At 38.8% G+C, this 13,224-nt stretch overlaps 1 protein-coding gene across 1 annotated transcript; it reads left to right on the forward strand.

The window, feature by feature from the left end:
- Positions 1–360: 360 nt before the first annotated feature.
- On the forward strand, positions 361–7,868 carry LOC109036156 (uncharacterized). Its single transcript, XM_072296852.1, has 4 exons — positions 361–586; positions 1,847–1,921; positions 4,695–4,815; positions 6,876–7,868. The coding sequence occupies exons 1-4, from the start codon at positions 447–449 to the stop codon at positions 6,981–6,983; spliced, it is 444 nt and encodes a 147-aa protein (XP_072152953.1). The 5' UTR covers positions 361–446; the 3' UTR covers positions 6,984–7,868.
- The last annotated feature ends 5,356 nt before the right edge of the window (positions 7,869–13,224 follow it).

Raw genomic sequence — 13,224 nt, forward strand, 5'->3', positions numbered from 1 at the left:
AAGGAACCACTATCTCTGGTTCTTCCATAAAGGCACGTTACTGCATAGGGAAATCAATGGCAGATATGTTGTTTCTAAAATGAGACAGGATTAGTGGTTCCTTATTGCAAAATGTAATCCATTTGAGCTACTTGTGACGGACTCGAGTTTTGAAACGATAACGCAACACCTGCCGCCATCCTTGGAAACGAAACAAAATGAGTACCAGATATTTAGATCGACTGATACCCTCCAAAAAATAGCATGCACGATTTAAAAAAAAAAAAAAAAAAAAAAAAAAAAAAAAAATTGTTGGTACTTTGATTTGTCTCTCTATATTTCGCCTTCAATTTCGCCGCATAGGCAACACACACTCTGGAGAGCGGGAATAGTTGCCTACTCAAAAAGACACTTTTCAATCGCTCCATTAGCCTCAATTGAACCGATTAACTCTAATTTTCATTCTTATGTTGCAGGGAAGCAAGTCGTTAAAATATATCGATGCGTTAAAGGTTGATCAACCCTCTCTTTATTTCTTTTCATTCCTCTCCACTTCCCTATGGGTTTTCACACGGAATTTTATTCTTCCATTGCGCATCATACCATGGTTAGTATCGGAAATACCTCTATAACTAAGATTTTTGTTTTTCTAATAGGTCAGTTGCACTGATCATAGAATCAGGTTTCCGTGCTAAATTCTTGAAGAACAGCTAAAAATAATATAAAATCTGTTGAAGTAGCAACTTTCGACGGTCAACATTAACCGAGATATCGCACTTTGAAAAATTCGGTTTATGACGTCATCCACCGCGGTAGTGACACCCTAGATTCCTTCCACCTTGCTGTCACCAGTCAAGGATCCACACATTTGCACTGATTACTCAACGTGGAACTCGGATGAAAGCAAGGTGGAAGAAATCAAGGGTGTCACTACCGCGGTGGATGACGTCATAAACCGAATTTTTCAAAGTGCAATATCTCGGTTAACATTGAACGTAAAAAGTTGCTGTTTTAATGGATCCTATCATTTTTAGCTAATCTACAACGATCGAACATCAAAACACGATTCTGTGACCAGCGCAACTGAACCATTGCATCAAAAGTTTATCTATTTTTTCTAAAACCCCTAATTATAGTACTATCATTAGATAAGAGAAAACTCTCTTCGTTTACGGCATATTTGTGCTCTTTCATATCAGGTGAACGAAAATTGTTTTGATCGCTTGTCGTTAGCATCGAGCTTTCATCTTATGCAGTGGCGTGACGTGCTTTGCGATACATCGATCGTTATGCCATTTAAACCTATGGAAAAAGATCGATAAACAGGTTGTTCGCAGCGAACACTTTAATAATCGATTCTTTACCATACGTTTAAATGGCATAACAATCGATGTATATCAATTCACGCCACGCCACTGGCTCTCATCTAACACACTTGCAGATTGCACGTTATAAAAAATTGTGCCGCATGATTACTCTGAGCGTTACCTTCCTACGCCTGAACTTACATGCCACTAATTTAATTTATTTTTCCTTGCCCCTCTTATTTTCTGCACCTGTCTATTGATCTCTATTTATCACCTATCTAAGACGTCAATGACCAGTGGATTGTTAACAGCTACCCGTAAATAAAAGTGTTCGCCAACCTACCACAGTAGGCGAGAATTAACTTAAAAATATCCACAAATTTCAAAGTAATAGAGGTAAGAGGGGCTAATATCTAAAGAAGGTCTACATATTCGGACCTACGCCTTCAATTATAACGATGTCGTAAAGCAATGATAAGTTACTCCGATTAGATTGCCCAACTACACGATGAAAACGCGTTTATCTCATTTTTGATCGGGTATTTTATGATTTGTTCCAGTGTTTACTATCATGCACCATTTTCCATACCTGAAACATTTCCTCTCTCGTGCTTGCATGGGCCGTGTGACATCAGGTTAGTATAAATAATTAAAAGTCTCTAAATAAGATATACACCTACATCCTAAGTGGACAAACTGAGTGTACTTGCGGTTAAATCGATGACTGTGAATCGTATAAAAGTTTTCACAACCTTATTTCCATGAAAGGTGATACAGAAAAAATGAACAATGTGAACGTGGAACAATATAAAAAACACCCTATCGTAACATGCTTATTATTGTAAACATACAAGAGGGGGGGGGGGATATGCATCTTGAGTCCCAAATTATCCGACAGTTGAGTGTGGGATCGTTTAGTAGGACAATACTTTTTATACTGAAATGAAGTCGTAGCACAATCCTCGAATTCAAAATACTTTCGGATTAACTGATTATGAGAGGTAACATAGCGCAATCAGAGAACGTACCGGCGATCAGCCAATGCAACTGGTAATGCTGAATATTTCCGGTGTGTATTCAGTTGACGCTGCAACTCTAGCATACAATCAGTAAGTGTTTCCGGTGATCAGCTACTGCAACCGGAATTGCTGAGTATTTTCTGTAGATATACGGTAAGACAACGTTTGTTGCGATGAGGAGGTATTATTGTATTTGAAGAAATTTGTCTGCCTCATTTAAAATGAGAGATTGTTTTCGTTATTATCACTAACTGTAGAACTTCACCGCGGTAGAACGCCCTGGCACCGATTAGAGCGACACCGCGGGTTTCAAGATCAGGAAGAAATGTTCTGTCAATTTTAAAAAAAGTGTCCATTCTGAAGTGAGACGCCAAAATGACAGCAACCTCCCAGACTTTCACCCATCTTCCGAAAATTATTTCATAAGCGTATTTACGAACTATCTTTATAGCCCGCGTGAGAATCAGTTTCTTTATTGTCATGGGAACGGAGTTCCCCATGATATTAGAATCGTTCCGTTGCTTTCGCTATGGGATTCCCTATACCTCTGCGACCTTGAGCGTTTCGCCCAGTCTCCGATTTTTGGTTGATTTTCCGATGTATCAAAAACCGTTGTATTTTTTAGCCAATCATGTCTCTACGTCAAGTTGTGTTGATTGCTAAAATTCGCTTTCAGCGAGTTTTTTTCCACCTTGAGATGTCGTGTCTGACTGGTAAATCTGCGCAGAACCACGAAGTTCCGTTTTTAGGCAAATTCTTTTTTTTGGGAGGTTCTGATTGGTTATTTTTCGCCATCAGTTTTCTGTTCGTTGGTGCAAAAGATCGCCTACCTCGGTGCTCTTGAGAAGCCGCCATTATCCCACCTCAAATTCGAAAAATAGAAGTAAAGAAATAATAACCATCGTACAAGGTGGAAAATTGTTCTGGAGGACTCGTTACGGATATATGAGCCAAAATCAGAACTCGATTGATTGATTTAATCCATGAATACAGAAATATTGCCTCAGCTTACTGCCGCGATAGCAAATGCATGATGAGATGAACCTTGAGACACATGATAGCATAGGTAAACAATGTCTCACAGAGAGAGGCGCTTAGCTCATTTCTTTCATATCTCAGGAGCTACGAAGCGTCGAAAACAACTCTTGTGATAAGCCCCGCCCACCGTCAGAGTCTTTTGTAGGCTATTTTTACGCTCTCGACCGCGGAGCCGTGATAGCCTGGTTGACTAAGTCGCCACATTTTTATGAAAAGGAGCGGGCACTAGGCAATCGGGAGTTCGATACCCGACGGTGGGTGTTACTTTTTAATGGTTGTATTGAATGTTTTAGACTAATCATCAAAAAATACTTAATACTAGATGATAAATGTGCGAAAATTTTCTCGTGAGTTAATATGTTAAACATAAATACTGGAATATACCTCCTTCATATAATCAGCCACATGTTCCCCCAAATTAATGACGTTATTTTCTTTTTTCAATAAAGTTAATTTGCATTCAACGTTCGTAAGTTAAGCGAAAAGTACCTATTGATACAAATAGAAAGACATGAAAATAGTATGTCTAACATTTCAGTTGTTTTTTTTTTTTTTATTTATTTTTTGTTTTTTTGTTTTTTCAATAAAACAAATTGACTGGGACTAGAATCATTGTATCTCTGAAGACAAAAGCTAAGTTTTTTGATACAGAAATACTAATATATTCATCCTTTATATAATCAGGGAGATGTTGACCCAAATATTGATGTATATTTTCTCTGTTCGCCCAAATTAATGATGGTATTTTCTTTTTTCAATAAAATTAATTTACATTCCACGTTCTTAAAGCAATATTTTCTCCAAAATTCAGCAAAAAATAACAATTTATACCTACGCAAAAAGTAAATAAATAAATAAAGCAATGACATGAAAGTAGTATAGGTAGTACACATCTAACATTTCAGTTACATCTATTTGAATGAAAAAAATGGCAACTTAGGAAGCACATAGGTCACTTATGATGCGTATTCGGACATATGCGTAGAGTAAAAATATCATTCTTTGCGCCGAAAAAACGAAACTGAAAGTTAAATGCGTTATCTTCCAAAAACCATACATAATCCAACGAAAATAAATAATTGGTAAATAACAGCTTTCTTGTATGCAAAGAAAAAAAATTAAAAATGTTAAAAAAGAGATGTCGACACAAAATTACATAGCCCCTTCAATTCTGAAGATACTACAAACGAACTGTACCTTAACATTTTCATATCCCAGAAGCAAAAGTTCCCATGACGAATATTGCTATCGCTAGCGATTGCAAAAACCAACTTGTTCTTATTTTTCTTCTCTCGTGCTGATGGTTTATACTTATAATTCATGAGCTGATGTGTTGGTTCACGTTTTGCAGCTCCTTCAGGTTTACTATGTGCCACATCATTTTGATCATACTGGGAGGCATGAGCACCCTGCATCTTTATTGGACCTACATCATCTTGAAGATCAGTTATACAGCATTTTTTGCAGGAAAAGTAAGTTCAAAATTAAGTGCAGAGCCACCAAGTGGCCTTGTACTTCTTCATTCACAAGCATGCAATTTCTCGTATGTTTTGTTTATTGGCTCAACTTGTTGAAGTAGCATCATAAAATAATTTGTATTTCCATAGCTACGACCGCATACTTTTATTATGTTGTAAAATGTGGAAGCTCTCGTGCGTTAGAAAACTCAATCCTTCTATAGAACGAAATAAAGGAATTTGAAGATTCCGCTGACGGAAAATGTCAAAGGCTTCTAGCGAAAAATTGAATTATCGGTGGTTTTTTATTTAAGCCAGCCTCATAGTATCACTCAAAATCAGATTAAAAAATTGAAATAATCAGAAGCCAATTTTTAAATTTATCGCACTAATTTAAACTTTTTCATTTAAGGTCATAAAGTGGCTCGAAATTTTTCAAGATTTAAACCAGTTTATCTACATATCACACAAATCGCCGGCGTAAGACCGCAACCCATATATCTAGTTTGCGGTGTTTGAAACTCTCCGCTCCTATTTCATTTTTTTGAAGAAGAGCAAACCGACATTATTCCGTGAAGTTTTCGCAGAAGTTTCTTTGCACACAGAACATGAATTCCAGTAGTTTCCAAAAAAATTTCGTCGAGTAGTCTTCCATTTAAAAAATAAAGTAGGACAGGAAATCTGCAACGTCGCAAACCGGGATACGAGGTTGCGGACGTTCACCGTCAAAATGTTACTTAAAATGTATATACACCTTGCATTGTATTTGTAAGCTACAATAGTAGTCACCTAAATTTAAAAACTCTTCAAACAATTTAATTTAAGAATTTAAGGTTTCCTGGTCCTCAACGTTAATAGCCTGTCACACGTTAATGTTGGTTAATGTTGGTAACTATGTGTTCAACACATAGTGTTGAACGAAACTTCAGAGGCAGGGCCGGATTAAGGGGGTGGCCATATGGGCCGCGGCCCATTGCGGCAAATCTAAGGGGCGGCAAAAATTTTCAATTTTTTAAAGTGTAGGTATAAAAAAAATCGGATTTATAAAAACAAAATTACAAACGAGAAAAGGCGACTAAATCTCTCTTTTCCTGAGATTATAGTAATTTCTAATTTTGTCGTCTCTTAGTGATGCAAGAGACGGCACCTTCAATAAGTCGAGTTGAGAGAGATTCCAAACACGCAATTTGGCCTGGAACGGCGCGACTTAGAGAGAAATGATAACGAACACTTGAGATGAAAAGGAGTGGCCCTCGGCGCGGCGATCGGCATGTAAAACATATTAGCGCCTACAAGACTGCACGAATACTTCACGCATTGCATCAAACACAGCGCGGTCATTGCGGTCGGTATGAAACGCATAACGCCTACAAGACTGCGTGAATACTTCACGCGTTGCGTCCAACACAGTACGTTCAGCAGCGGTCGGCGCGAAACGCATAGCGCCTGCAAGACTGTCAGAATACTTCACGCATTGCACCAAACACGGTGCGGTCTGCGCGGCGCGGCGGCGGAAGTTAAAATCATTAATCCACATTTTTGTTTGTTCTTTAATAATTTTTTCGTTCATTTCTTATGAATGGAAGGCCTTGTCCACACAGAGATAGGTCTACAGAACTTAACTTTCGCGCAAAGTTCCGTGAATTTTTGCTAGTAGTGTTGATAGGGCTCTCCCAAAAAATGTGTTCAACACGAGTAAATGCGTCTTATGCACCCCTCCCCCGCTGACACGTTCATTTGATGGTTTTTATCGAGTTTCAAAACGAATGAGAATAAGGGGGCGGAAATATACATGCAGGCGGCCCATGGGCGGCAAGTAGGTGAATCCGGCCATGTTCAGAGGTGGCCACTTTTTTCAACCCCTTTAACTAATCCGCATTATGGCGGATCCAGCAAGTTAACAACATTGTTTTTCCTTCATTTAAACCTTTTGCAACGAATCGATTCTCGAAGGTGCCAAGGATCGATTTTTCAACTTGGGTTTAAATTGAGAAAAATAGCATTTCTAATACAAAAGAATTACTAGATCCGCTTTTGCAACATATGTGTTTCACGGATACTATCTTTTTTTTCAGTTAAAAGATGACACACACGCGGTGTCGGATGATGACGAAGACGACACGGCAAAGAAAATCACTCCTAAAAAAGAGAGCTGGTCCGTCAGAACTATAACGGCTGAATGAATTACGTCATTTGATGCATATTTTCATTCCTTGGATTGGAGCCGGAGGACTGAAAAAAATAACCGAACATCAGGCTACTGTATTATTTATATCATGGAATGTTTATCGTAAGCTTTACTCCCACCCCTCATGTAACCGCTTTCCTTAGAGGATTGTTCATTTTCTTTCTTATGTTCTGAAAAAAATGGCGCCTGGGTGCATTTATTTTTTAAAGCGATGATGTGAAGGATCAAGCACGATCTCTAATTTTGATGCCTATAGCAGTGGTGAGGCGTGAAAAATCGATTATCGATATTCCCTAATTTGAAGCTGCGGTAAAGAATCGATTATTAAGGTGTTCGTTGCGAACATCCTGTTTATCAATCCATTTCCATGAGTTTAAATGGCCGATCAGTCTATATATCGCAAAGTACGCCACGCCATTCACTTATAGGTTTTATGAAAGTGTAAGTTGAAGGGTGCCTCTCCAGCAATCGGGTAAAGTTTATAGCGGCAAGTATGACAATTAGTAAATTAAAAAAAAAAACCGAAGTAATAGAATAGAATAGAATGCTGGAGGGTTTTCTTGATAATAAGCATTCGAGAATATATTTAGTTTGATGCACCAGGCATGAGGTCTACCGCAGAACCGCAGACTGACGACCAAAATCTATAAACTTTAGATTTTTCAATGAAGCTTGTTAAAGCGGGTCACATATAGTTATTCCAATTTTCCTTTACTTGTAAAAGTGCAAGCTAAGCATGGACCCATTCATTTCTATTTGTCCCCGGAAATTGTGCACTAATATTTTCATTTTAGTAACGTTTTTAGTAAAACTGGAAAAAATGTATAATGCCCTATTTATTTCCTCGTATGTTGTATATATTTGTAAAGATAAATCGTCAAAAATATGTGTTGTTCTTTTCATTCAAAGTCCTGCGTCGTTACTTAATGCAAAATTTAATAAAAAGAAAGACATTTAAAGTATCTTTTTTCAAATTTAACGAATACTAACGGACTAACACCTACCCTTTCATTGATTAGCATCAGTTGCGTTATTTATTTTAAAATCACTCCTATGCATTAAAATAGTGATAACATTGGCTGTCTCAATGACGTCATTGATGCAAATTTCCGAGAAAAGAATGGTAGCTTCCTTTATGTGCCTTGTTGATTTTGGCGCCAAAAAATAATGCCTTTCTCCAAATAGGTTTGCAAATACACACCTAAAAGCACCTGAGAGTTGGAAATAATTTCGCATTTTGCATCAAGACCGGCAATAACCGCAAAGCGTAAATTTCATTGTACCAACTTCTGGATGGAAGATCCGAAGTTCTTTTTCACTTCTCTCAGGAATCACTTATTTCGAAGGATTTTCATTCACATTATGGTAGTTACATGCAATGTAGTTACTAAGTCAGATCGAGACTTCTCGATTTGAAATTACGTCTGAAAGCGTGCACTAAATATCCGTTTTTGACACAGTTCGTTCTAGTTCTACCCGGCCGTTTCATTCCTTTTGCCGCTGTTGACAAGTTGAGCCCGCTCTCTTCAGATTTTAGAACATTAGTCCACGCGGACCTTAGAGGGCGCGAAGCACCTTCGAGGACTTGGACCGCGTGTTCCCGTGGTATATAACTGAGCAGTCCTGTGCCATTACCATATTCTTTACCCTCCACGTGTACTCTTTAACCTCCACAGGTTACGTGCATAACCCACCCGTGGAAAGTGGAAAAGGTGACTCGTATTTTCATGCCACTGAAGTCACTGAAAGTTGTCGTCGCAGGGATGACTAAATCGACGTCACTAAAAATAAAAGGCGGACGCATTTGTGTCGAACGGAACTATGTGCATTATGACGTGAGCCCTGTTATGCACATATTCTTATGGGTCTCAGGGCTCATGTCTTAATGCACATAGTTCCGTTTGATAGAAATACATCCAAACGTATCTCATATTGCGCGTATGAAAAAAGGAATGAAGTAAATACACTGACTTTTAAACACCTAGACAAGAATTATTAGGAAGATAAAGGCAAAGCCTGAAATAATCTAAATTAACAAACAAAACAAATTATAAATAATAAATCGGGCACCTTAAAAGCAGTACTGAAATTTCGAGCCGCGAACACTCGCATGACTTGTATTACATAGGGTGTCCCAAAAGTACTGCCCCTTTTTCCGCAGAGGGCGAAAGAATGCAGATATCAAAATACGGTTTGTGTGAAGTTATAGTCCTAGTAATTACCTATAAAACAAGACCAAGTTGAGCTCTATAGCTTAAAAGTTGACCGAGATACAGCATTTTGAAAATGACGTGTCAAGGTGGCGCCTACAGGATTTTTAACATTTTTTACGAAAGAAAAAACCAAGTTTAAGAATGAAACGGTTTTAAAAAGAAAAAGAAGCGGCCAGAAACATATGGCAACACTGTGTTTTAGGCGGCATTTGGCAAAGTGTAAGCGCCCCTATGCAGACCAACGACAGGATTAAACGTGTCCGCTAGTGCCATCCAAGTTGGTCAAGCTTTCCCGTCACGTCAGTCAGAGTTCATCCCTCTGTCGTTTTGGAAGTTTCTTTCGCGATGAGTACCGAATTAAGAAAAGAGCAACACCACGTTATTCGTTATTGTTTTCGTCGAGGAATGTCAGTAAGAGACACTTTAAATGAAATGAAAGGCGTGTATAAAGACGACTGTTTGGACAGAAGTAGCATTGGTCGTTGGTTTAAATCTTTTTCTGGCGGCCGCGAATCGGCGGAAAGTCTCGCGAAACCGGGCCGACCGTCTACTTCAACCACAGACGAATTAATCGGCACCGTTGCTGCTGTTGTTCGAGGAGACCGTCATTTATCCTTGCGTAAGTTTCAGGTGTTGCTTGACATCTCAAAAAGTTCATTGCACCGGATCTTAAAGGACCACCTGCAGATGCGTCGTGTCTGTTCGTCCTGGGGTTCGTCCGTACAAAATGTTGAAAATCCTGTAGGCGCCACCTTGACACGTCATTTTCAAAATGCTGTATCTCGGTCAAATTTTAAGCTACAGAGCTCAACTTGGTCTTGTTTTATAGGTAATTACTAGTACTATAACCTCACACAAACCGCATTTTGATATCCGCTTTCTTTCGCCCTCTGGGAAAAAAGGGGCAGTACTTTTGGGACACCCTATGTACTTTACAAAACTTTTTTTTAAACAACAAACTTCGAAATGTAGCGTCATTACTCCGGTTTTGAGGAAACTTCTAAATTGACGAGTTATCTTATTTAATCCATTAATTGGCAACATCTCCCCCTCTATTTAAATGTATGTAAAAAAATCGATTCTTGCCTCACCTAAAATCGATACTTATAATGGATTTAAATGGAGGAAGAGTGAATCATCAATAAGATATGGTTGAATGGCACCGAAGTCCTTCGTGGGTTTTGCCCTCCTAACAACTTCTCGCCACTCCATCCTATCTCTAATCCCCTCTCTCCATCTTTGTACGTACACTCAGCGTCCTTAAGTCGATTATACATAAGTCCCTCGCAAAACAGATTTATCATTTGTTTTTCCAATAACCATGTGTGGAAAGTCCCTAAGATAAATTCACAGAGTTGAATTAATGAAGTATTGCACAAAACAAAGATTGCGGTGATCGGACACGAAGCAAACTGAGAACTATCTCCTGATGCTTGACTGGCGTTGCAAGTACGGCAGTTGCGTAGTTTTAGCCATTTTTTTCATAAATCATACCAAGTGAAAATTAGTTTATTCATGACACCACACCCAGCAACTGTAGACGACGTTACCATTTTTTCTAGCTCCTATTTTTTGTCGACGCCGCTATCTAACCAATGGTGCTAAATATTCTGACCCAACGTCAGACTCTTTGTCACATGGAGGAAAAAAAACTTATGTTCAATCGAAGAAATAGAGAGAAAAGCTGAAAATATCCGACAAGGAATGCAACATATTGTAACGTACAGTGAAGATAAAATATTCGAAAGAAATAAATAAGCATGAAACCGCAAAATACATGTATGACCAGTTCATTCACCGTAGTTTATTTTGATGAATCTTATTCACAACTTTGAAAATTTGTTGAGAGAGATTCCGAAGTTGAAAGAATAAGAAATGTGTGAATATGTCTCTACTTTAATAGGATAAAACTGGATCAATTAGATTTATCGTCGGTAATAATAATAATAATTTTAACTGTAAGAACGAGTTTGGGTGCGTCTCATTAATAGTGCAACTCGTTAAAATGACCGGCTAATTACCATTCACTGAACTCGGTGCTATGTCCGAATTTAATGTTTTTTTCAAACGTCGATCAACAACAACTTGGCCCCTCCAAAGAATTGCGCCTGCGCCGAACGGTGACATCGAACGGGAAAATGTCTTTTGCTGATCGTTTAATATGCACGTTTTGATCGTAAATCTGCCGAGGCTGTTGAGCCACGCCAAAGCTTGGTCTAAGTCGATATTAATAAGTGACCTTTTTTTCACGATTTTCCTGGGCGTTTGGGTCTATTCATGGCGACTGAAAAATCGCATCAGTGTTTCTTGAACCTCGAAATGAGGCTGGTTGTAGTGAAAATCTCTTGACGTTGGTGGAAGTTTTGTTTTTTAGCGGTCAAATTGGAGAAACACGTTTAAAGGTAAGTTTTGAAAAAATGTTCTGGTCCATCTCCCCCGTCCATTTTGCATAAGTAGTACTATTCCATTTTGAAATTCAATACCCTCGTCGATAAGGTCAGTCTTTGTCAGTGCGCACAGCCCGGGGTCAGAGTGATAAGAAAAAAATGATTTCAGATTATTCCCCCCCCCCCATTTACGCGCGTATTTCAAGTATACAACCCCCCCCCCCCAAAAAAAAAAAAAAAAAAAAAAAAAAAAATATAATCCCTTTTTACAACATATCCTCGCTTCATCGTTTCTCAGACAAAAGAACGTAACCACAATGTAACGCTGCATTTCCAGTCAAAAATTGTGTTTTCACTGAAAAATCTGCTGCTCTGACCGAAAATATTATTACTTTTACTTCGGACTGCACTCAAAAATCGAAAAATTTTAGAATGAAACTGCACCGGCGTGTTCTTGTAAATGATTGAATCGTTTGACACAAAATTCCAACCTTGGAACGGCATCACGCTTCTTCGTCTGAGAAACGACGAATTATGGTAGTACTGAGAGTCTCAACTGCCTACTCCACGACCTGCTCCTGTCTCAAACGAGATCATAGATTTAATTATATTCCATCGATAGATTGAATATTATTCACTGACGAAGTGACGAGTGTGATCTACCGACGAGGTCTAGAAAGACCCAAAACGTTGTAGATCCATCGGCGTGACCTCAACTTAATATTCCAACGCAAGTTGCCTGAGCTGAACACTTCCCCCCTCAGTCTGGCACTAGTACTCATTAGAGCTCAAAATTTTTGACTGTAATTGAAATTGTCGAAACTTTTTGGCTTTGGTTTTCCCGCGAAGTGGTGTGGACCCAGCACGGGAGGTTGTAAATTCCGCCGATTTTATTTTTCTGGAGTGTAAATTCCGCCGATTTATCATTCCCCCGATTTGTGAATTCCGCCGATATGACGTCCACCCAAAATGTAAATTCCGCCGGTCAATGTTTTTGAAACAGGATTTGTAAGTAGTGCAAATTTGCTTACCTCTATGTCTATGAGTTGAAGTCGGAGAGGAGAGCGTAGAAAATAAACATTTAGGGTGTAGAGAGCCCCACGTCAAAAAATAAAACAAAAAAGAGACCCATGTCGTAAGAAGACCAACAGTTTTTCACTTTTTCACTGTGCTGAAACGGTATGAAACTGTTTTAACAAATTTGAAACGGTCTTGGTGAATTTTAAATTTCATAATTGCATTGTCTACGTGTGCTTTTTGCCTTTTGACGTCTGACCGAAGCTTGGCTGGAGACCCGACACTTTGAATCCGGACGTACACTTCCAATTGGTAGGCGAGTAAAGCTTCAACGAACATTTTTATATTAGGGTGGCCGGAATAAAAGTACTGTAAGAGCGCAGATCTACCTTCAAACAGATAACATCTTAACTTGATGCTCTTGCCGAATATGAGTGCCGTTCCAAAAACATTTTCCTTTTCCTCCATCGGCGGAATTTACACTCGCTCGGTGGCACCTATCGGCGGAATTTACACTTTCGGTGGATGGAAAATCGGCGGAATTTACCCATTTTCGGCGGAATTTACTAGCGCCCCCAGCACATTTCCCCACCTTGTGATTACGTACGTTCGTTTTACG

Source organism: Bemisia tabaci, chromosome 2, assembly GCF_918797505.1.
Source record: "Bemisia tabaci chromosome 2, PGI_BMITA_v3".
NCBI classification, from domain to species: Eukaryota; Metazoa; Arthropoda; class Insecta; order Hemiptera; family Aleyrodidae; genus Bemisia; species Bemisia tabaci.